This window comes from Monodon monoceros, unplaced genomic scaffold (genome assembly GCF_005190385.1).
Source record: "Monodon monoceros isolate NGI ecotype Baffin Bay Population unplaced genomic scaffold, NGI_Narwhal_1 Super_Scaffold_7, whole genome shotgun sequence".
Taxonomy (NCBI): domain Eukaryota; kingdom Metazoa; phylum Chordata; class Mammalia; order Artiodactyla; family Monodontidae; genus Monodon; species Monodon monoceros.
In genome coordinates this window covers 52,520,888-52,545,512 of record NW_021703784.1, presented here as the reverse complement: position 1 = coordinate 52,545,512, position 24,625 = coordinate 52,520,888, and the positions used below count along the sequence as shown (strand labels likewise).

At 41.9% G+C, this 24,625-nt stretch overlaps 1 protein-coding gene across 2 annotated transcripts in view; it reads right to left on the bottom strand.

The window, feature by feature from the left end:
- GAB2 (GRB2 associated binding protein 2) overlaps window positions 1-24,625 on the bottom strand; it is a 172,387-nt gene that overhangs the window by 33,090 nt on the left and 114,672 nt on the right. For both annotated transcript variants that reach the window (XM_029207340.1, XM_029207341.1), the window contains one exon: window positions 17,417-17,717. In XM_029207340.1, the coding sequence (XP_029063173.1) occupies window positions 17,417-17,717 (301 nt within the window). The remainder of the gene's footprint in view (window positions 1-17,416; window positions 17,718-24,625) is intronic.

Below are 24,625 nucleotides of genomic sequence, written 5' to 3'. Positions count from 1 at the left end.
AACCCTGAAATGAAAACTCAGATCTCTTAGTCCAGGGGTCCTTCTGCAGTACCAGTAGAAAGATGTATCAATGTGAATGAAGATATATTCTCTATAAAGGGGGGGTGGTAATCAAGCCAGGAGATCTGACCACCAGGACACTGGCCAGCGGGATTGCTATTTTGTCGTGAGTTTATAATGTTATTCATATTTGCATGGTAAGTAGACATTTGCTGGATCCAACTACTAAAGACTAGTATAAATAATTCCCCAAGTTCAAAAATATAAGTCTTCTAGTGTTTATAAAAACTATAAAACAGAGGAAGAAAAAAGGGGAGGCAGACAGGCAGTAACATGAGACCCTGTGAGACCTTTCAGGAACCAGGCCTCCCCACTCCCCTTCTGAGGAAGGATCTGGGAAAAAACACCATCTCAGAGATCCAAGGGCCAAGTCACAGCACCCTGACCTTGACGGATATGATCTCTTGGTCTACTTTAGCAGAAATCAATCCTGTGAAGGGGCACAGGGCAAAGAGAGTGAGTGGCTGCAGCTCGCAGGCATGTCACACAGTCTCTGGTCACACGTCCTTACATAACCTTCCTTTGCCCTGTGGCATCTCATTTCAGAGATGGGAAACTAAGGTCCACAGCAAATGCCATGCTTTCTATAAGGTCTCTGGTGAGAACTAATTATGCCTTCCTCTAAACCTTTTACCGTACTTCATTTTGTTTTTTATTTTATGCTGGGCATTCACAAACCTCTCATACTAAACAGACCGTGAGCTGTTAGAAGTTAGGACCCAGACCATCTGTTTCTCTGGTGGTGCTCAGCACAACGCTGTGTGTCTACTAAACGTCCAGATTAGAACAAGGTGCTCAATAAACATACCAGGGCAATACGTTTTGTCAGAATCTTTCCTCTTTGTGTCAGAAGAAGGAGTGAAGAGCTCCAGGATCTGAATGTAAGCTGCTGTTCAGGGTGGGAGGAACTGTTACCACTTAGCAAGGCTGTCTGAGTTGTGTGTGTTTCTGGTTTTGGACAGCTGGTCTATATTTAGCCACACATGCATTGTCCAGTTCACATCGGACAGGTCAGCTTTGTTCTTATCTCACCTGCCACACGGACAGCACACCCCAGTTGTGACAGACCTTACTCCTGCTCCTTTGAGGGGGCTTCGGTTGACTGCGTGTCCCCCTCAAAGAGTCAATCCATAATTGGAATGAAGCACTCTTGTTAACTTAGGGGCATGAGTACTGACCGTGGGCACTCTGCTAAGAGCTTCAGGCTGACAAAAAGAGTGGATCTTGTCCTTGCTCTATGAGCTTATACTGCAGTTGGGAAGAGCAAATGTATACTTGGGGCAGCACTTCTCCCTTCCCCCAAGGAACTCTGGGGACTCATTAGTATTCCCATGGGAATCAATCCATCTAGTGGGCACCATAAGTTCACATGTCAATGATGCATCTGACCCTTGTGACCTTTCCACAAAAATATCGAAACTATATCACTGTATTTTTAAGCTAACCAACTTCATAAGAGGTAAGCTTCCCCTTCCTTTCACAGTGACTTTCACTAAGAGACAACTGGCTATCAGCGTGAAACACAAGTGTCAGGTATTCCAATGATGGGAGTTTATCAAGAATCACTACCAGTGGCAATAATCACAAGAACAATCCCTGAAACTGCTCTTGTCTGGATGGTGAGGCTGGGATTCTAAGAGCTCCAGTTTGCCTAGGGAATTATGAGATCCACAGCATTACCTGACCCAGAACTGTGGCTGTAGGAGAGACAGTGTGGTTAGGGGAAAGGAACGTGGATTTTGAAATCTGAATCTGAGTGTTTTGCTGTGGAACCTAGGAATGGTATCCGAATCTGTGCCCTAATTTGTAAAATTTTTACGAATAGCTACCTGCAGCGTTGTCCTGGAGAGTCAAGGAATGCCATTGTGTCTGTATATCAGTGCTCCACAAAGGGAACGTCTCCCCTTAGCACTCCATCCCTGGGGTAACCTGGTGTGTGAACGGCATCTGCAGACCTTCAGGGTTTGATTAGAGGCAGGACTGGTACCAGAGCATGCAGATGGATTCAACTGGCCTTTGACTGGTGAGTAGAGGACTGCAGGCAGAGAGCCTGGCAGGACTCAGCTTCCAGCCGGCAGCTCTTTCTCAGCCACTGTCTCCAGTCCTGGGGTCACAACAATCTCCTGGCTTCATACCTGTAGCTTCCCCTATTCATCTTCCAGCCTTGTGTCTTGATACCTCAGCAACCCTAGGTTTTTTTCACTGGGATCCAAAAGGGAGGGTTGTTTCTTAACATCCCTAGGACGGCCAGCACACTAAGACCGTATGTACATGTACCTGAGTGGGCCTGCCAAGGCATATTATTATACTAGAACAGGAGTTGGCAAACTAAGGACCATAAGTCATATCTCGTCGACTGCCTGATTTTATAAATAAAGTTCTATCCCTATTCATGTGCATATTCTTTATGGTTGCTTCTATGTAAAGTTGAGTACTTGTGACAAAGAACGTTCAGGTGGTAAAGCTTAAAATATTGACTATCTGGCCCTTTAGAGAGAAAGTTTGCCAGCCCCCAGACTACAAGTTCTCCTTCTGGTTTGTACAATCATGTCCTCTCTCAAAAATCTTAGTACCTAACTTAAGCTGCTCACTAAGGAGACAGAAGCGGGCTGAAACCAAGACCAGTGAATCCCAAACCCATGTTTTGGAATAATCAAGAAGAAGAATCACAGGAAAAGCCAGTGTGGAGAGCCCATGAATATTATTATAAGAAATCATATTCACTTTCATTTCAGCACACCTTGGGCACAAACAACATGCTAGTTTCTAGTCAGCATACAGAATCAAAAGGTACGAGAGAATAATATGATCGACTTGTGTTGACAGGCTTGGGAAACCTTCTTGGCAAAGCCAGAGAAGGTCATCACAAGAGAGCAGAGACAGCAGTGAGTCTTTCTCAGGTCTTCATGCACATGCTGAAGACCCTAAACAGGTATCGTGACAGTGTGAGGCAAGGAACTATATCTAGAATTTCAGGGTATGGGTTAATAGTTAATAACATGGATTCTGCAGCCATACAGTCTGGGTTTGAATCCCAGGTCCTTTACTTAGTAGTTGTAAGAACTAGGGAAAGTTACTGAACCTCTCTGTGCCTCAGCTTTTTCATCTGTTAAATGGGAATAATGATAGGTATCTACCTCATAAGATTATATGAGTTAAGATCTGTGAAATGCTTTGAACACTGCCTCTACATGGTAAGCTCTACATAAACATTATCTCTTACTGTTAGTAGTAGTATATTTAAAGAAACACCTTTGTTTTTTGAGCACCTCAATAACTTAAGTATAATGCATCTCAAATCAGGAAAGTCAGCAAGGCTTATTTGATAAACATATTAATCACACACAGTAAGAATGTTTCCAAGATCAGGGAAAATAGAGATCGTGTTATTTAGGATGTTTCAGTTTTGGGGAGATAAGAATAGCACGGTATACACACTCAAAGGGCTGCCATGATCACAGAGAAGGCCGCAACAATTTATTAGCCATACACCGGACAGATACTTAATGTGTGCTTATCATGTACCAAACGCCATGCTTTAAGTGGATTCTTATATAATCTTCATCATAATATTGTGAAGAAAGTCTTGTTTCTATTTTACTGAGGCAGAAATTGAGGCTCAGAAAAGAAAACTGACTTGCCTAAGACCGTGTTAAGACCGAACTCATCAGTGTTGTGGATTCCTGTATTTATGATTCCAAGACCTATGCTCTTTGCTCTTTGTACTAGATTGACCTCCTGAACCGGTGTGTGTGTGTGTATGTGTGTGTGTGCGTGTGTATATATATATATATACACACACACAGGCACACACACACGCATCATACAAGTATAAGATGAAACCTGGGCTTCAATTCTAGCCTTGCCAGTCAGCTGTATGCTCTTGAGCAACTCAGCTCCCCTCTCTTGACCTCCAGACACTGTCATCTGAGGAGTTTGGAACAAAACACTCTCTAAGGGCCCTTCAAGATCTCATATTCTAGAATTTTCTCAGTTTATGAAATCTACTGCCTTCTCTGTCTTGGCTGGGTGTTTTGGCTGCTATGATTCACCAGCCATGAAGAATTCGTTCACTGACCTCATCCATACAAGAAGTGAGGCGGTGGGGAATAAAAGCAAACAATAAATAAATGATAGATATGTAAAATAAAGTTCATATCCTACCTCTTCAGACTAGTTAGAACATCATCCATTTTCAATTTTTCTTTGCTTTTTAAAAATTGTTCTTTTTCATTGTATACCACTATTTCAATATATGGAATTTTAGACTCTATGTCCTGTTAATAAGGTTAGAATGTTTTTGAAGCTTCTTTTTTTCCCCCTCCTCAACAGTGAATTTCTCAAAACAACGTTTAGAAATAAGTTGTCATTTTTTAAACTGTAATTTTATGTAACTACAACTATTTACAAAGTTATAAACAAACACTATAACTAAATCATTCATTTGAATCATCGTTGGGCAGCCACTATGTGTCTCTACTAATGTGGTGACAGAAAGATAAAAGGGTCACGTTCTCATTCTCAGGTCTCTGACATATCTCCCCTCAGTCCCAGACTTTGAGCTCCAGCCTCAGTGAACTACTTCCAGTTCCCTAAGCTTCTGGGAACTTGGAGAAAACAAGAGAAACCTGAACTCTGAGGTGGTGGATGTGTTAATTAACCTGATGGTGGCTATCATTTTACAATGTTTGCATATATCAAATCATCATGAGGTACACTTTAAATATATACAGTTTTGTCAATTATACTTCAATAAAGAGGTGGAAAAAATAAATATCTGGTGTATTTATTTCCATTTATGTGAGGAAAAAGAGAAAAGAGAAGAAAGAGAAGAAAGAAGAGAAACCTGAAGTAACTGAGAAAATCCTGTATTGATCAGTGTTAACCTAAGTTGATTAGAACTTTGATTTCTATCACTAGCCAGATAGGGGCTTGATATTGAAATTAAATTCAGAAATTGAAAAAAAATTTTTCTTTTCTTTTCACACTTGAGGTTAACCTCAATTTTGTTTTAATCTGTTAGCTGTATCTTGGCATATAGCCAGGCACAGTTCAGTTAAAAGCAGCAAAACTTGGTGAAAACTGAGGGCCCCAGGACCTGGAACTATACACAGAGGAGGCAGGCAGTCACTGAGAAGGGTTCCAACTGGAGGATCTGACAAAGCTCCTGAGGTCACTGAGAGCGGGTGCGCGGCTTATGCTCTTCTCTGGCATGTGACCCTAGAACAGGACCTGGCAAAAACAGGTACTCAGTGTGCTGAATGAGTGAACACAGAAACGGAAACTGGGTATCACCCAGAGATGGGGGCAGCTGAGTCCGAAAGGAGGAGGAAGCTGTTTAGGGAAAGCAGAAGTGGAGTTTCTTCAGAAATTCAGGCAGACAGACCACTGGCCACCCGGAAGTCAGCCACTGGACCGTGGGGCTCCAGCCACTGGCTTAAGGATTTTGGTAAGACTGGGGTCTCTGAGAGGGACTAAATGAAAGCAGGATGGGGTCTAGTCCCAGGTGGAATTTGATACGACAGTCAGGTTAACAGGGAAATGACTCAAGAATAGGAAAAAGTAGGCAAAGTTCCAGGGCTGACCTTATCTCGCACACAAGATGAGGGTCAGAACTGAGCAAAAAGGGTGAAGAATCCCAGAGCCCTGACTCCATGCTGGAGTGCAGGGTGGGCCTCAACTTGAAGGTAGAGTCCAAAGGCCTTTGCAGAGTTCAGAATCCTGTGCAGAACTGTACGTAACTGGATGTTTAATCATAACCAAGAGCTTCAGAGGTCCAAAGTGACCTTACCACCAAATTCAAAGTCCTGATTCTACCTTCAGCCAAAAACTAGAGTTACACTGGGCTTTAGAATCTGGACTGGGACCAATTCAACAATAATTTATTACCCTCCTTCACTAGAGATAATTAGACATACTCAAAGAACAAAAAAAAGGGGGAGCACCTCATGGGACGTCTGGGGAACCATCCAAAGCTTCTGGTGTTGAGGAGTTGGGATGAGACACTCTCATTTCTAACAGTCTGTGGGTTTGGCAGGTACATTAGACTTTACGCTGGCTGGCTGGGACGGTGTGGGGGAGTGTCTGGTATACAAGGGAAAGTAGGAAGGAGGATCAAGGCTTAGAACGAAAAGAAAAGGGTCAGGTTTCTCCCTGTCGCCCTTTCCTCCTCCAGAGGGTCTGGACTTTGCTGCAGGTCAGGGCTGAAGCCTGTTCCAGGATAAGGCAAAAGTGTCTGTGGGGATTTTACAGAGTTCATGTCCCAACTCAAAGCCTACTCACAGGGTGACAAGACCCAGCTGTAGACAAAAAAACAACAAATAAACAAAAGACTGAGGAGGAAGGTCTGATATTTCAGGGTTATTTAGAATACCAATTTTTTTTTTTTTAAGGCATGAGGATTTCAGATCTGGCTGGAAACTGGTCTGGATGTTTATTTTCCCCACTGTCTCTGGAAAAAAAGGGTGGGTGATTCAGAGAGCAGCCTCTGCCTCTGGGCTGGGGCCCGGATCAGTCTCCACTCTGTTCTTCTTTCCTCCAGGCACCTGTGTAAGCCTGGGGAGAAGCTGCCTATCACCTCCCACATTTTCTCTAAGCTTCCAACAAGGGTCTCCCAGAGGAGTGAGAGATCTGACCCCAGTTAAAAAAAAAAACCCAGAAAACAAAAGGTAGGGGAGGGAACAAGGGAGGAAAAGTTCCTCCCAGGAATGAGAAGAGAGAAAGGGTCAGGTCTCCTAGAAAGGCCTCTCTCGTCCCCACTGTCCTCCACTCCCAGCTTCTCCCTGGCACTCCCACTCACTGCGTCAGGGTAGTGGGGGAAGGGACCAAGGTCACCAGAAGGTACCTGAGTGGACTGCCTGTCTCCACTACGGCCCTCCCTGCTGTGAGAAGTCCAGCTGGAATAAGGGGTCCTGACCTTTAAGGCACCAATCATTCTCTCTGGAGAGGAAGGAGCTGTTTGAAGACCCTGATAACATTCCTCCACTGGGGGCTGAAGATTTCCCCAAACGCATACCTGTGGGTATAGTTTCATCCTGGAAGGGAACCAGGACTTAAAATAATTCTGCTGTTGAGTTACTGGGGAAATTCACAGATTACTAGAAGTGTAAATATTCACAAAATATTTAAAGTAGGGGGCAGTCTCACCCAAAATTTAGTAGAGAAATGGTGGGGAACAGATAAAGAACAGTCGGTTGGAACTCTGGGAGCTCATCTTTCTATAGAGTTAGTCATGCAACTACTGTGAAATTCCTGCTAGGGAGTTCAAGAAGGAAAAAAGCTACAATAATAGACAGGATATGGAGGAGGCACTGGCCTTAATTTCAAAATCTTCAAGAGTTGCAAACGGGGCTCTGGTGACCTAAACTCCCTGAGCTTTAGTTCACAGTAGTTTGTTGGCTACTCTGAGACAGATCATGTTATCTTGCTGATTTAGCCGTCCGAGATTAACATTAATGTATAGACAGCACTTTACTTTCCAAATGTTTAGTTCTCAGTGATCATCTTCTTGCTTCTCCTCTTTGCTGGCTATTTTGTGATTTACAAGCAGCCACAATAAACAGGTCTGTGAAAAGGGGTTCGGATAAGTGAGAAGGAGTTAGAGCATACAGCCCTAGGGTGGAGTTAAAAGCCTTGGATTCTAGATCCGGCAACACTGCTTTCTGGCAATGTCAGTGCCTTTAAACTTTAGCTTCCTTATTTGTGCAATAGGAATAGCGCTAGCAGCCTTGCCTAGCTTATTTTGTTTCTTTATATGCAAAGGAGACTGCGTAAGTGTTGTGTAGACTGTAAAGTTCTCTAAAAACACCAGATACTTAAATCATATCCTGTTCATCTTGACCTCCAGATATAAAAATCATCACTTTCACCAAAAGTACGACACGGAAAGCAGCGAAACAAGCAGCTACCGTTCACATTGTGCGCCTATACGTTTTCCCAGCTTCCTCCCAACCCCTCTGCAAGGGAGCATAATCTCCATTTTACAGATAATAACACCTCAGAGAAATAGAGTTACTATTTCAACATCCTAGAGCAAATAAACAGCAGCAGCTAGGGTGCCTTTCAGAGTGCACGTTAGAGTAAGGGGCTGTGCAGGTCCTGGACCAGCTACGGAATAGAGGGAGGAGGGAGGGGATGAGTGGGAAGGAGAAGCCCTCAGCTTAGAGGATTCAAAGGGGTGAGGGCTTTCCTAACAGTGGATGACTCCTGAGCCCATGAATCATTCATCCACGCTCTGTGCTGGGAGCTGCTTCTTTTTATGTGTGGTACATCTGGTCAGGGACAGCTGCCCACGACAGGGCCACAAATGTGAGGACTTGGACCCGCCTGCTCGTAAACACAGCTCAGAGCAGCTTTCTGCCCCCTGACTTGGGGGATTGAAGGCTATTTTGATTCCCAGAGGAAGGCGGGGTTCTTATTGTTGCCTGTGCGTACATGTACACACCCCCACCCCCAAACAAACAACAAGTAAACTCCATGTATGTGATATGAAATCTTGATATTCATTCTTAGAATTGCTTTTCCTTTCTGAGCATCGTGCCTGGTTTCCTTTTGGAAAGAGCTCTCTATCAGGAGGCTGTTTCTTCCACACTTGTGTCAATATTCGAACTCAGTGGCACTCCTGGTTTGGTCTTGATCCTAGACAGGTTTTATCCTAGGCATTTTTGGCTGGAATACGTGAGGAGTTGGAGAGTGGCAGCAGAAAGAAGAAGCTGGGGGTGGCAAGAAGGATTAAAAAAAGACTCCATCTGCTATAGAACCGCTTCCAGCTAAAAGTGAAAAACACAAGCTTTTTTTACGGGTCCCATCACAACTCTTTTTAAAAAAGAAAGGAAAGAAGGAGTATCTGCTTGAAGGAAGCTCCCCATGGGAAGAAATTTCTACAGGACCAACAGCAAGCAGGGGTATGGACTGCACAGCTCCAGGAGATACCTCTACATAGAATACAGTGTGAATATTCCTTTGGGAAATATGAAACTTGAGGGGCTGCCAGTGGTCTAAGGTCTGCGTTGATGAACCCATAGAGAAGCAGAATTACTGAGTGAAAAGAGGATTTTCTCTCTATTTGAAGAAAGGAAACTAAGGCCTCAATCAAGTGACTTGTTCACATCACCCCAGAGTTGTGATGTGAGTTCAGGCTTCCTCGTCCCCAGCCTACAGACTCACCAATACAGCCTAATGGCTGGATTAAAGCTCTAGAAGTTACTAAATTCTTGGAATATTCGAGCCCAAGGATTTCAGCAAAATGGGTTGGTGAGGAGGGAAAACTGAGCCAGCTGTAGGACTCTGGTGGAAGGGGTCAAGGAGTGCTTCCAATCTAATACATGGTGTCCACAGGGGCAAAACTATCGGGGCTTGGTTCTGGCAGATTTTCATATTCCAGGAGGTCCAGGACAAAGAGACAGCATATTACAATGCACAGTCAGACCTGGGTTAGACTAGAATCCTGGCTCCATCATTTTCTAGCTGTGACCTTGAGTCAAAATTGTTGCTACCTCAAAGGATTACTATGAATTTTTAGTGAGAATTTATGTAAAGTCCTTATTTGACATAGAGTAGATGCTCAATACACAGCTCCTATAATTTCCTTTTGTGGCCACCGAAGGTTAGATATCAGTGCAGGATGCTCCTCACGTAAGGCAGGTGCTGACGCTAACACCCAGGTGATTGGATTGTTCTCAACGAGCCTCAGCAAAAGGAGAGCAGCAGTTGTCTTTAGGAAGAATCTCAGGCAGATGAGAATTGGATAGCCCATCTGAACCCACCCAAGGCTGGGCTCAGAGAAGAGTTTTAGTCCTGGAGTGCTAGGCAGGGAAGAAATAGCACTCAGTTTCTTTATTTGAAAAAAATAGAAACAGTTGATAAAAGTGATTAAATGAAATAAAGTACTTAAGCAAAAGTAGGTAGTCAAATGTTAACTTCCTTCCTGCTTTCCCTCAGATCCTGACTCTCAGTGAAAAGAAACACTGACTTGGGTGATTAATCTCTCATTCCTTACCTGAGGGTTTTATAGATATAATATATGTACTTTCAAGACAGCTTCTAAATTACAACATAACCTATTATGTGGCTGAATCTTTTTACATACCAGATTCTCCTATGAGAGGGAAGAAAAGGCCATTTGTCTTCATCAGAAAGATCTCACAAAAAATCCTAAACCTCTATCAGAGACAAATAATACCCTTACTCTGGTAATTAAACTACTAGACATCTGATAAAATAATCCCTTAAAAAAGAAGTTAAAAGTTAAAGGGAATATACTGTTTAATAGACAAAGCTGTTGAAAAATACTGACTTGATTATTTGTCACCCCCTTAATACTTCCCCTCCTTTTCTTCCCTAACTGAGATGGTGGTGCATGGGCTGGTGCCTCCATCCTTGGTGATGCCTCTGTTACAGAATTTCCCTGTGACTGTCTGGTTATGTCTGTCCCCTCCACTAGACTATGATGTCTGAGGGCTGGAACTCTACGGTTCATCTTTATAGTCTGTAGCCTCAGTGATTATGACAGGGACTCTCATAGAATGAGTGCTCCATGAAGATTTGATGAATGAATGAGTAAATGAACAATGTATGAATGAATAAATATTCCCACCAAAGAAAGCAAGCCCAGATGATGTAGTTTCACATATTTGAATTTGAATTATACTTAAATTCTATATAGTAAAAGTAGGGATTCAGAAAATAACTATTTTTTAAATATGTGATTTTTAAAAAAGATATTTGCACCAAGAGTAATTTTTGCTACATCTCAAGGATATGTTTTTCTTGGTAGGGACACCTCTAATCCCACAAGGGAATAGTTCACTTAAAAGCAATTTGCTTTCTGGTTCCTCCTCCACCCCATTATACCTATTTCCTAAAAAGCTGACGTATTCCTTGGACTTATTTCTCACATTTATGAAAGCTTTGAGACTAGGGGGTCTATGGGTTCTTTCTCCCACTTTTTAAAAATTCCTTTCTTATTTTATTCTTTTTTTTTTGCATGAGTATTTTATTTCTTTATCAGGAATAAAATAAAATGAAAAACAAAACCAAAATCCATAAAGCCTAAAAAAACAAAGATTTGGGGGGGGGGAACAAAAAAGTCCACACAGGAAGCAAAAATTATACCAAAGGACTTAAGAGTAAAATGGGGGCTCATAATCCTTCCTCAAGGAAGATCACATAATTCCTAGGGCAGGACATCTAGTCCAGGCACAATCAGCTACATAACCTGCAGAGCTCAGTACAAACTGAAAATGCAGGGCTCCATGATCAAAAATTAAGAACTTCAACACAAATAAGTGGAAAGATATCTTGTGTTCATGGATTTGAAGAATTTACATTGTTAAAATGTCCATACTATCCAAAACCATCTATACATTCAGTGCAACTCCTATCAAGATTCCAATGGCATTTTTACAGAAACAGAAAAAACAATCCTAAAATTCATATGAAACCACAAAAGATGCCAAATAGCCAAAGCAATTTGGAGAAAGAAGAACAAAGTTGGAAGCATCACACTCCCTGATGTCAAAGTATATTACAAAGCTATAGTAATCAAAACAGTATGGTACCGGCAGAAAAACAGACACATAGACCAAAGGAACAGAATAGAGAGCCCCAATATATGGTCAATATTTGACAAGGGAGCCAAAAATACTCAAAGGAGAAAAGTCTTTTCAATGAACTGTGTTGGGGGACTTCCCTGATGTTCCAGTGGGTAGGACTCCACACTCCCAGTGCAGGGGGCCTGAGTTTAATCCCTGGTTGGGGAACTAGATCCTGCATGCATGCCGCAACTAAGAGTCCCCACGCTGCAACTAAGAAGTCCACATGCTGCAACTAAAAGATCCCGCATGCCACAACTATGACCCAGTGGAGCCTAAATAAATAAATTTTAAAAATGGTGTTCGGAAAACTGGATATTCACATGTAAAAGAATGGAATTAAAACCCTATCTTGGTACAACCACTATGGAGAACAGTATGGAGGTTCTTTAAAAACTAAAAAAAGAACTACCATACAACCCATCAATCCCACTACTGGGCATATACCCTGAGAAGACCATAATTCAAAGAGTCATGTACCACAATGTTCACTGCAGCTCTATTTACAATAGCCAGGACATGCAAGCAACCTAAGTGTCCATCAACATATGAATGGATAAAGCAGATGTGGCACATATATGCAATGGAATATTACTCAGCCATAAAAAGAAACGAAATTGAGTTATTCGTAGTGAGGTGGATGGACCTAGAGTCTGTCATACAGAGTGAAGTAAGTCAGAAAGAGAAAAACAAATACCGTATGCTAATACATACATATGGAATCTAAAGAAAAAAAAAAGGTTATGAAGAACCTAGGGGCAGGACAGGAATAAAGACACAGATGTAGAGAATGGACTTGAGGACACGGGGAGGGGGAAAGGTAAGCTGGGACAAAGTGAGAGAGTGGCATGGACTTATATATACTACAAAAATAGATAGCTAGTGGGAAGCAGCCGCATAGCACAGGGAGATCAGCTTGGTGCTTTGTGACCACCTAGAGGGGTGGGATTGGGAGGGAGATGCAAGAGGAAGGGATATGGGGATATATGTATATGTATAGCTGCTTCACTTTGTTATAAAGCAGAAACTAACACACCATCGTAAAGCAATTATACTCTAATAAAGATGCTAAAATAAATAACAAACAAACAAAAACCCTACCTTAGGACTTCCCTGGTAGTGCAGTGGTTAAAAATCTGCCTGCTGATGCAGGGGACATAGGCTCGAGCCCTGGCCAGGAAGATTCCACATGCTGCGGAGCTACTAAGCCTGCATGCCGCAACTACTGAGCCTGCACTCTAGAGCCCGCGAGCCACAACTACTGAGCCTGCGTGCCACAACTACTGAAGCCTGTGAGCCTAGAGCCCATGTTCCACAACAAGAGAAGCCACCGCAATGAGAAGCCTGTGCACCGCAACAAAGAGAAGCCCCCACTCACCGCAACTAGAGAAAGCCCGCATGCAGCAACGAAGACCCAATGCAGCCCAAAATAAAGAAATAAAAACAAACAAAAAAACCCTATCTTACACAATGCATAAAAATTAACTTGAAATGGATAAAAGATGTAAGACCTGAAACCATAAAAATCCTAAAAGAAAACACAGAGGAAAAGTTCTTTGACACTGGTCTTGGCAACGATTTTTTGGATATGACACCAAAAGCACAAGCAAGAAAGGCAAAAGTAAATAAGTGGGACTACATTAAACTAAAAAGCTTCTGCACAGCAAAAGAAACAATCAATAAAATGAAAAGGCAACCTAAGGAATGGGAGAAAATATTTGCAAACTTCATGTCTGATAAGGGATTAATATCAAAAATATATAAGGAACTCATATAACTCAACAGCAAAAACTCAAATAACCTGATTAAAAAATGGGCAAAGAACCTGAACAGACCTTTTTCCAAAGAAGATATTCAAATGGCAAACAGCTACCTGAAAAGGTGCTCAACATCACTAATCATCATGGAAATGTAAATCAAATCAAAACCACAATGAGATATCACTTCACACTTGTCAAATGGCTATTGTCAAAAAGATATGAGGTGTGAGCAGAGATGTGGAGAAAAGGGAACCCTTGTGCACTGTAGGTGGGAATATAAATTGGTACAGCCACTATGCAAAACAGTATGGAGTTTATTCAAAAAATTAAAAATAGAACTACCATATGACCCAGCAATGCCACTTCTGGATATATCACTGAAGGAATTGAATATACTATCTGGAAGAGATATCTGCTCCCTCATGTTCATTTCAGCATTACCTACAGTAGGCATGACATGGAAACAACCTAAAGGTCCACTGAAGAATGAATGGATAAAGAAAATGTGACTATATATTAAAAAAATCACATTTTATATATATATATATATATATATATATATATATGTACACACACACACATTCTATAGACACATACACACACACATATATATATAGTGTGTGTATATATATATATATATATATATACATATATATATAATTCAGCCATAAAATGAAGGTAATCTTGCCATTTGTGACGACATGGATGAACCTTCAGGCCATTACGCTAAGTGAAATAAGTCAGACAGAGAAGGACAAAAACTGTATAGTCTCACGTATATGCAGAATCTAAAATAACCAGACTCATAGAAACAGAGAACAGATTGGTGGTTTTCAGGGGCAAGGGTGGGGCAGGGGAAATGGGTAAGGATCAAAGGGTACAAACTTCCAGTTATAAAATGAATAAATCCTAGGGATGTAATATATAGCATGGTGACTATAGTTAACAATACTGTAACAAATGTATACTTGAAAGTTGCTAAGAGAGCAGATCTTAAAAGTGCTCACTACACATGCACTCCGCCACACGTACATCTTGTTTATTCATTAATGGACATTTGGGTTGTGCCCACATTTTGGTTATTATGAATAGCGTTTCTATGAACATTCGTCTATAAATTTTTGTGTGAACATATTTTCATTTCTCTTGAGTATATGCCTAGGAGTGGAATTGCTGGATCATAGGTTTAGGGTTTTAAAAAACTGACACACTGTGTTCTCCAGTAGCTGTACCATTTTACTTTCCCACCAGCAAGGTATGAGGTGCAATGTATGAGCAATGTATGTTTCTCCACATTCTTGCCAACAGTTATCATTGTCCACATTTTGATTGCAGCCATCCTAGTGGGTGTGAAGTGCTAGTGGTATTGCTTTGCATCTTCCTAATGATTAATGATGTTCAACATCTTTCCATGGGCTTACTGGTCATTTGTACATCTTCCCTGGAGAAATGTCTATTCAGATCCTTTGCCCAATTTTAAATGAGGTCATTTGTCTTTTTCTTGTTGTTATTTAGTTGTAAGAATTCTTCTTATATTCTAGATACTAGACCCTCATCAGATATGATTTGGAAATAATTCCTCCCATTCTATAGGAGGAATCTCTTAACACTATTGATTCCTCAGCCCTAAGCCAGATCTACTGAATTAGTACCTGTAAGTTAGATAAAAGTTTTTAGGGTGATTCTGATAAGGCACCAGGTTTGTGGACAAATAATCCAGACCAGAGCTTCTCAAACTTTAACGTGCATACAAATCACCTAGGGATCTTAATAAAATGTGGATTCTGAGGGAAATAGAAAAATTCACTAGAATACCACAGTAATAATTGTTGTAAACACGATCCACTGATAAATGCTAAAACTAGTGCGCAAAAGTTTAAGGAGAAATTGGATATTTGCACATGATTAAAGTATTTCCTCCAAACTATTTATTAATTACAAAAGCAAAGATAGTAGTTTTACAGTGGAGGAACTTGGCAGATACTACCTTAATCAAGTGATCAAGGTTAACATGACCAGTAATAAGACGTATTGACACCATGTGCCCCCTGATACAACGTGCAGAAAAAGGCACATCACCTCTGTGGTAGTCTCCCCAAAACTTCAATCTAATCATGAGAAAACACCAAATGGAGGGACATTCTACAAAATACCTAACCAGTACTTTTTTTTTTTTTTTTTTTTGCTGTACGCAGGCCTCTCACTGTTGCGGCCTCTCCCGCTGCGGAGCACAGGCTCCGGACACGCAGGCTCAGTGGCCATGGCTCACGGGCCCAGCCGATCCGTGGCATGTGGGATCCTCCCGGACCAGGGCACGAACCCGTGTCCCCTGCATCGGCAGGCGGACTCTCAACCACTGCGCCACCAGGGAAGCCCCCTAACCAGTACTCTTTAAAAGTGTCAAGGTCAAACAAGACAAGACAGACTGAGGAACTGTCATCACAGACTGGAGGAGCCCTGGAGACAGAACTACCAAATCTAATGTGCTATCCTGGATTGAATCCTGAACAGAATAAAGACACTGGTGAAAAACAAGTGAAATCCCAATACACTGCAGTGAATAGTACTGTACCAATCAATGTTAACTGCTCAGTTTTGACCACTATACCTGGTTAAGCAAGATGTTAACGTCAGGGAAAAGCTGAATGAAAGATATATGGGAACTTGCTGTACAATTTTTGCAACTCTTCTGTAATTGTAACATTATTTCAGAATAAGAAGTTTTAAAGATACACAGATTCTGATTCTGTAAGTCTGGGTGGAAGTCTTCTGCAGTTCTAACAAGTTCCCAGGAGAGGTTGACGCTGCTGGTCCACAAACCCCACTCTGAGCAGCAAGAATCTAAACCAGCGGTTCTCAAACATCAGATCACCTGGCAGGCTGATCAAAACACAGATTGCTGGGCTCCACGCCCAGAGTTTCTGATTCAGTAAGTCTGGAGTGGGGCCCAAGAATTTGCATTTCTAACAGATTCCCAGATGAGGACGATGTTGCTGATGAGCTAGGAATGGTTTTTGTTTTAAAGGGCTGTAAAAAATTTAGAAAACAGGTATATGAATCAGAGACTGTATGAGGCCTTCATTTACGTACAGAAAACGGATGCTGAGCCCCAGACCCTTGCTACTTAGAATGAAGTTTTCAAAAGACACTAATGCCTAGGTCCCACCCCTGAGGTTCTTGGTTAACTGATTTGATATGGGTCCTTGGCATCAGCATTTAAAAAATGTTCTTCTACTTCTGATATGTAACCAGGTTCAGGAAACTACTAATTTAGGGTCTCCATCTGCCTCAAAAAAACCCTACTCTTCAATCATCCCAGACTTGAGGATGAGCCCCAACAAATGTCAAAGAGCGTTTCTGCAATTTAAAACTTTTATTTTGAAAAGTTGAGCTACTCTTTTTTTTTGAAGGTTAACAAAACCCAACACAAATCAGAATCTCCCCCTCATGACTGTCCCTTCCCAAGTAAATATAATGAACACTGGATTATACATCAATAATAATCACACGGGATCCCAAACCTCCCCCTGCCAAAAAAAAGTGGCAAGGATAACTGTGCAGGATGGTCTGAAATAGATGGCAGGAACAGACAGAGATGCATCAGAGAAGGGATAAAGGTGTGAGTTGCCCTATGGGATGGCTGACATTTAACAGGGCACAAAGAGCTAGAGAGCTGAGGGAAGGGGAGAAAGGTGCAGACCTGCGAAATGTGGTGGCATGGAGGTACTTGAAGCAACACCATCAAGTACCTCGAGCTTCATCATAACCCCAACATATCTGTTTCCCACTTGAGCATATTTAGTGCTAGGAGGCCCTCTATATTTGGCTACCCCTTCACACTCTTACCCTTTGCCTACTACTCCTCTGCCACAGAGGAAAGCCTTTACCTACAGGTTGTTCTCCTGATTCAAGGAATATGAGGGCCATCATCCTAGCCCCAAGTGCCCAGCCCCGCCCAGGAAGTGCCTAGCCCCTTCTGAGAAAGGTCCGTGTTTGTTCCCATACCTGTGCTCTCCTCAGCCTGATTGAAGCCACAGATCTGGCAGATGCTCTGGACCCACTTATTCATGTCCTCCTCCGTCTCGGCCACCAGGTAAAAGGTGCGCTCGCTGGTCTTGATGTCAAACACGAAACTATCCTGCAGCTCCTTCTTGTTGAAGGTCAGGCCTGCATCCACCTGCTCGCAGAAGTTCAGGTTGATGATGCGCAGGGGCTTCTTGGAGTGATCATTCTTGTAGTATTCCAGAACATCTGGGTCACCGCTCATCCGCCCACTCCGCAGGATAAACCAGCGTTTCTTCCAGGCCTGAACAGGAAGGAGTAGGAAGAGGGTGGAAAGTCATTAGTTACTTCAAAGCTTTTCACAGGTCCTCAGATGTCACCCGGTTAAGGGTGGGGGCTGTTGCACCTGCAGGCTGAGCATGGCCTCTATCTCCCTTTCTTATTTCCCCAGAGTTTCAAAAATGAAGGATGACTAGAATGCGTGTTAGTGCAGCATTTCACTACGGAAACAGGGTCTTATCACTATGAGATGAGAGGTGGCATTCCCACTTTTTAGGTCAGGAAGTCTGATGAGGACTAAAACACTTTAGAGCAATTATTCCATTAAGCTAGAATACAGACTCAGACGCACCTTTTAGTCAGGGTGGGACTTGCAAAACTAACATCTCAGTTTATGGACGGGGTCCGCCAATAAGACATGGCGAGTTGAAGCAACAATGTCACACATAGCAAGTAGCAGAGAAACAAGTTTCCTAACTTTCAGTACCCTGTGCTTTTTACCAAATCATGATGCCTTGGAAAACTCACATAGAAACCCTTCTAAAACTTCTCTGAAGCACATAACTTCAGGATTTCCCCATCTCATTCACTGCTATATCCCTAGTACTTATAATAGAGCCCTGCACACACTAAGTACTCAATATACATTACTGAATGAATAAACTCCTTACATCTTGTCACACTATAGAATTTAACACTAGATTACATATTCCCTTATGTTGTCTTCTACATTCCGTCTCTTCAGTGAGACTGAGTAATCTGTGAGCAGACACCACACAAAGTGGTAAAAAGACATCACATATAAAACAGAGCCTTGGGTTGAGTCTATGCTTTACCACTGACTTAATGTGTGATTTTTAGATAAAGTTATTTACTTCTTTGGATCCTGCTTCATCTATAGAATGAGAGTCAACATCACCACCGCCTGTCCTACCTACCTTATAGGGTTTATACTATGCAAACACACACAAAGCACTATGTATACAACCCTAAAGCACTGCAAATGCCAAGGATCAGACTGTCATCACAATTCGTTACATCCTACTGGGACCTTCACTCCGTTAATCCTGCCACCTTGCACTCTCACCTTCTATCCCTGTCCTCACTTCCCTCCCTCCCTAACTTGCTCCTGTGATCCATCATTATCATCATTCCCTTGCTTTTTTCCTCCATTCCTCTCCTTTATCTGGGAAACCACAACCCCTGGCTAAGTCTAATGCTCAACCTACTCTGCCTGTTCCCATTCAGCCGTATGTAGTTGGAGAAAATCATACAACTACGCTGGCTGCTCTCACTTTAAATTCAAGTGAGCCCTTATGCTGCCTGACAGTCCTACCACATTTACCTGGTCCATGATTTTCTCTTGCTCTTTGGCAACAGTCTTTGAACTTCTCTCTCTTTATTTTTTAATTTTATTTTTAAAATTTATTTATTTATTTATTTATTTGGTTGCATTGGGTCCTCGTTGTTGCACGCGGGCTTTCTCTAGTTGCGCCGAGCAGGGGCTACTCTTCGTTGCGGTGTGTGGGCTTCTCATTGAGGTGGCTTCTCTTGCTGCGGAGCACAGGCTCTAGGCGCGCGGGCTCAGTAGTTGTGGCTCGCGGTCTCTAGAGCGCAGGCTCAGTAGTTGTCGGGCACGGGCTTAGTTGTTCCACGGCATGTGGGATCCTCCCGGACCAGGGCTCAAACCCATGTCCCCTGCATTGGCAGGCGGATCCTTAACCGCTGCGCCACCAGGGAAGTCCCGAACTTCCCTCTCTTTAAACCTCCAACACCTCTACTCTTTGGTATGAGAAAATACAAGCAAGCAAAAGAGAATCTACACATGTTCCATCACCAAATTTACCAATCTGTCTGCATTTGTAGCAAAGTAGTTTGTTACCAGGGAGCATGGACAGTTCACCCAGTCTAAGGCCAACCTTCTTCCACTTGAGCATCCCCTCTCACCTACATGTGGACATCACTGTATCTCTGGAATCACTGCATTTTCCCTCCCTCCTAGGATCATTCCCATCAGGACCCCAACTTCTCCCAACCAAGGAAAAAAACGAGAAGCTTGACTTGATCCCACATTCCCTTCCAGCAATGGCCCAGTTTTCTGCTCCTCTGTACGGTAAAACCTCAAAGAGTTTTCTATAGTACTAATCATTGTTTCCTCTCCTCCCATTCTTTTCTTGGAAGCAGTCTAATCAGGCTTCCCCCAGCTCCCCCCACCCCCCACTAAAATAACTCAACAGAGGTCTTAAAGACTTCAACATTTGCATTTCACTTGATCTCTCAGCAACATCTGAAAACAGTTTATTATTCCATTCTCTTTGAAGCACTTTCTTCACTTGGCTTCAGCGCTCACTCAGTGCTAGTTCCTTCTCATCTCCCTGATCTCTAAATGTTAGAATGCCCCAGTGCTCGGTTCTCAGACTCTTCTCCTTCTATACCCACTTCTTAGGTTATTTTATTCCACTTTACAGCTTTGCAAGCCATCTAACTGCTGCAATTCCTAAATTTATATCTCCAGCCCAGACCAGTCTATTGAACTCTAGAGTCTTACATTCAACTCCTCACTAATAGGCATCTCAAACTTAAGGTGCTCAAAACTGAGCTCTTGACGTCCTCCAAGCCTGTTCTTCCTGCAATCTCTCCCATCTCAGTTACAAGCAGCTCCAGCCTTCCAGTTGCTCAGACCAAAAATCCTGATGTCATCATCAACTCCTTTCTTTCCCATTCCACATCTAACCCAACAGCAAATCCTGTCGGTCCAAACAGTTCAAAATACATCTACGACCTGGTCACTTCTCCACACCTCCACTGTTAACTCACTTGATTGAGTCCACCATTGGGTCATCTTCCTGCTTCTATGCTTTCACCCTGCAATCTATTCTCAACACGGGTGCTGGTGCAAATCAGAGCATGCCACTTCTCTGCACCAAGTCTCCACTGGCTTTCTGTCTCACTCAGAGTAAAAGCCAAAGTCCTCACAATGGCCAGTGGGCCTAGTATGACAGTCCCTCATCCCACAGCTCTCCTTACCTCCTGCCACTCTCCACCTTGCCCATTCTGCTCTTGCCACACTGGCCACACAATCCCGCCTCGGGGTCTTTGCTCTGGTTGTTCCCCCTGCCTGGAATACTCCTGCCCCAGACAGTCCCATTGCTTATTTTTTCCTTCAAGTCACTATTCAAGTGTCACATCACTGGACAGACTGTTTTCCTGACCACCCAACCCTCACACTCTCCCGCTTACTCTGCTATACTGATCTCACTAGCACTTACACCACCTAAAACAGCACATTTTTGTTGATCCTACCCACCTCCCAGGATGTAAGCTCCGAGAGGGCAGGGATTGGTTCTTTTTATCCCATTCTGCATCCTCAGTGTTTGGAACAGTGCCCGGCACAAAGGTGGTTATCAATAAGTATGTATTGGACTAATCAATGAATCATTTTCTTACGTGAACTCCTTACAGAATCTAGAAGGTCATGGGGATATAACTGGTACCTGATGAGCCATGGTGGAAGTGAAGATTAAGGTATAGGATAGAGCTGAGGAGATAAATGTAAGTACCATCTACTATAGTCACCTAAAATCTTGCCCAGGCCACTACTTACAGAACTCTGTGTGCATGTGTGTATGTGTGTGCAGGCATATAATGAAAGTGTGTGGGTAGCAAGGTGCATTTTTAAAAGGTATTGAAGCTTGTGTTTCAGTTGATGTATCCCCCTTGAGTGCTTGTCTCTGTAGAAAGAGCTGCCTTCAAATCACTGGTGTGCAGGTGCAAGCATAAACACACACGCAGACACTCTCATAAACAAGAAAAAGGTGTTTGCTACAGATAACATCGGAGCCTGTCAGGTTCTGCTCGCAAGAAGTGGTGCAGGCTGATAAATGGCTGCCTACAAAATGCTGATAAATTTATGACAGAGCAGGCAAAGCCATCTAGTCTAGTTCCAAATTCACATCGCTCTTCTGCCACAACACTCTCTGATCCAACTTCACGTATGTGTTTTTGGGGGAACCATACAGTTCAGAACTAAGTATAAGCAACTCCAAAGAGTCTAGCTCCAAAGACAACTTCTCGGATCCCCTCAGCTGAAATGGACCTCTATTTCCTCTGAACCATCATAACACTTTTAATGTACTTTTCATGTCATGTCATTTTTCTTTTTCACAACATATTACAGATATTTTAGTATTTGTTGTTTCTTCCCAAGTAGACGATGAGTAAAATCTCCTCCTATTCCTCTCTCAATCTTCATGGTAGGCATTTACTAAGCAAGGCTCTTTAGCACTGAACCTCTCCTATCTCCCTGGTCTCATTTATGTTTCCTTCCTGCCATCCATCCATCCATCCAACAAACACTTATTTAGTGCTGACTATGCTACAGGCATCATCCTAGATGCTGAGGGTACAGCACGAATTCCTGGTCTTACAGAAATTACAGGTGCATAACAGGTTACTTATTATTCTCCAACTGTGCCACATAATTGCATGACTTCATGTCTGTGCACAAGCTGACGTTTCTTCCTAGAATGCCTTTCGCCTCACCTCATCTATCCGGAAAATTCCTATATTTTCTTAGTGTCAGGTTAAATATCACTTCTCCTGGAAGGCCTTTACTAACTTCCCATAGAGCTGGTGCTCCTGTCCCTTGTTCCCTTAATAACCCGTGCTTTCTGTGGCATTTCTTCACTCATCTTTGACATTTCAATTGCTCATATGTCTTCCTCCCCTTTAAGCTCTGAGCATCTTGATGTTCGGGTCCTGTGTGGCCAACAGTTACTTGGCAGAGTACTTAGCCTATATGGGAACTCAGTAAAGATCTGTTGATTTTTTTTTTTTCATTCAATCAGTGTATTCATTTATTCAAACTAATAAATGCAATTTAAAAAGTTGAGTTTTCACAGTAGAAAGTAGGAAAGGAGGACAAAAAAGAGGATTACAGAAAAGAGAATAAGATAAAGGTATGCTGTGGATTCTCTATGACGTGAGTTTTCCAGCATCTTGTTCCCTTCATTTTGATGAGTGCAGGATCCTGTAATAAATATTTATAAAGGAGTCTGGGCACTCCAGCTTGAAAGTACCCCATGATATAGAAATGAAAAATTTACTGCTGGAGTACTGACATGTAATGCAAGGAGAATACAGGAACTTGAGTCCTGAATATGTTCTTAAGGGGAAAGCTTCTTCAGGAATGTTCTTACATCTGTACAAAATCTCCTACAAAAATGAACTCAAAATGGATCACGGACTTAAATGTAAAATACAAACAGAATTCAGCAAGATATGAAAAGAATTATATAACATGACCAAGTGGAGTTTATTCCAAAGATGTGAAATTGATTCAATATTTAAAAAAACCAATCAATGTAATCAACCACAGTAATAAGCTAAAGGAGAAAAACCACATGGTCCTATCAATCAATGCAAAAAAACATACGACACATTTCAACACCCATTCATGATAAAAACTCAAAAAAATAGGAAGAGAGGGGGAACTTCCTCAATCTGATAAAGTGCATCAACAGAAGACCAACACCAACATTACACTTCATATTGAAAGGCTGAATGCTTTCCCCCTAAGATCAGGAACAAGGCAAGGATGTCTGCTCTCACCACTTATTCAACATAGTGCTGAAGTTCTAGTCAGGGAAATAAAGCAAGAAATGGTTATAAAAGGCATAGAGATTGATGGATCTAGAGGGCATTATGCTAAGTGAAATAAGTCAGAGAAAGACAAATACTGCACGGTATCACTTATGTGTGGAATCTAAAATCAAACAAACTAGTGAATATAACAAAAAGGAAACAGACTCACAGATATAGAGAACAAACTAGTGGTAACCAGTTGGGAGAGGGAAGGGGGTAGGGGCAAGATAGGGGGCAGGGATTAAGAGGTATAAGCTATTACATATAAAGTAAATAAGCTACAAGGATATATTGTACAACACAGTGAGTATAGCCAATATTTTATAATAACTATAAATGGAGCATAACCTTTAAAGATTGTGAAGCATTATGTTGTACACCTGTATCTTATATAATACTGTACATTAACTGTATCTCCATTTTTAAAAAGGCATACAGATTGAAAAGGAAGAAAAAAATTGTCCCTATTTGGATGACATGATTGTCCACATAGAAAATCCCAAGGAATTTAGGAAAAAACTCCTGGGACAAATAAGTGAGTCTGGCAAGGTCACAAAAATACAGGAGTACCTCATTGTATTGCATGTTGCTATATTATACTTTGTGGGCACTGCATATTATACAAATTGGAAGGTTTATGGCAACCCTCTGTCAAGCAAATCTATTGGCACCATTTTTCCAACAGCATTTGCTCACTTTGTGTCTCTGTGTCACGTTTTGGTAATTCTTGCGCTATTTCAAACTCTTTCATTATGATTATATTTGTTATGGTGATCTGTGATCAGTGATCTGATGAAGGCTCAGATGGTGGTTAGCATTTTTTAGCAATATTCTTAAATTAAGGTATTACATAGTTTTTCAGGCACAATGCTATTACACACTAATAGACTACAGTATGGTGTAAACATAACCTTTATATACACCAGGAAACCAAAAAGTTCATATGACTCGCTTTATTGCAGTATTTGTTTTACTGTGGTGGTCTGGAATTAAACTTGCAATATCTCCAAGGTATGCCTGACAAGATGAACATACAAAAATTGATTTGTTCCTGTATACTAGCAAATAAACACATGGGCATAGAAAATAAAAACACAATGCCATTTATAATCCTTTTTTTTTAAATGAAAGAGGTGTGAATCTAACAAAACATGTTCAGGACATGTATGCTGAAAGCTATACAATGCTGATAAAAGAAATTTTAAAAAACCTAAATGGAGAGGCACACCATGTTCATGGATTGGAAGACACAACATAGTACATCTCTCCAAGTTGATGTTCAGATTTAAC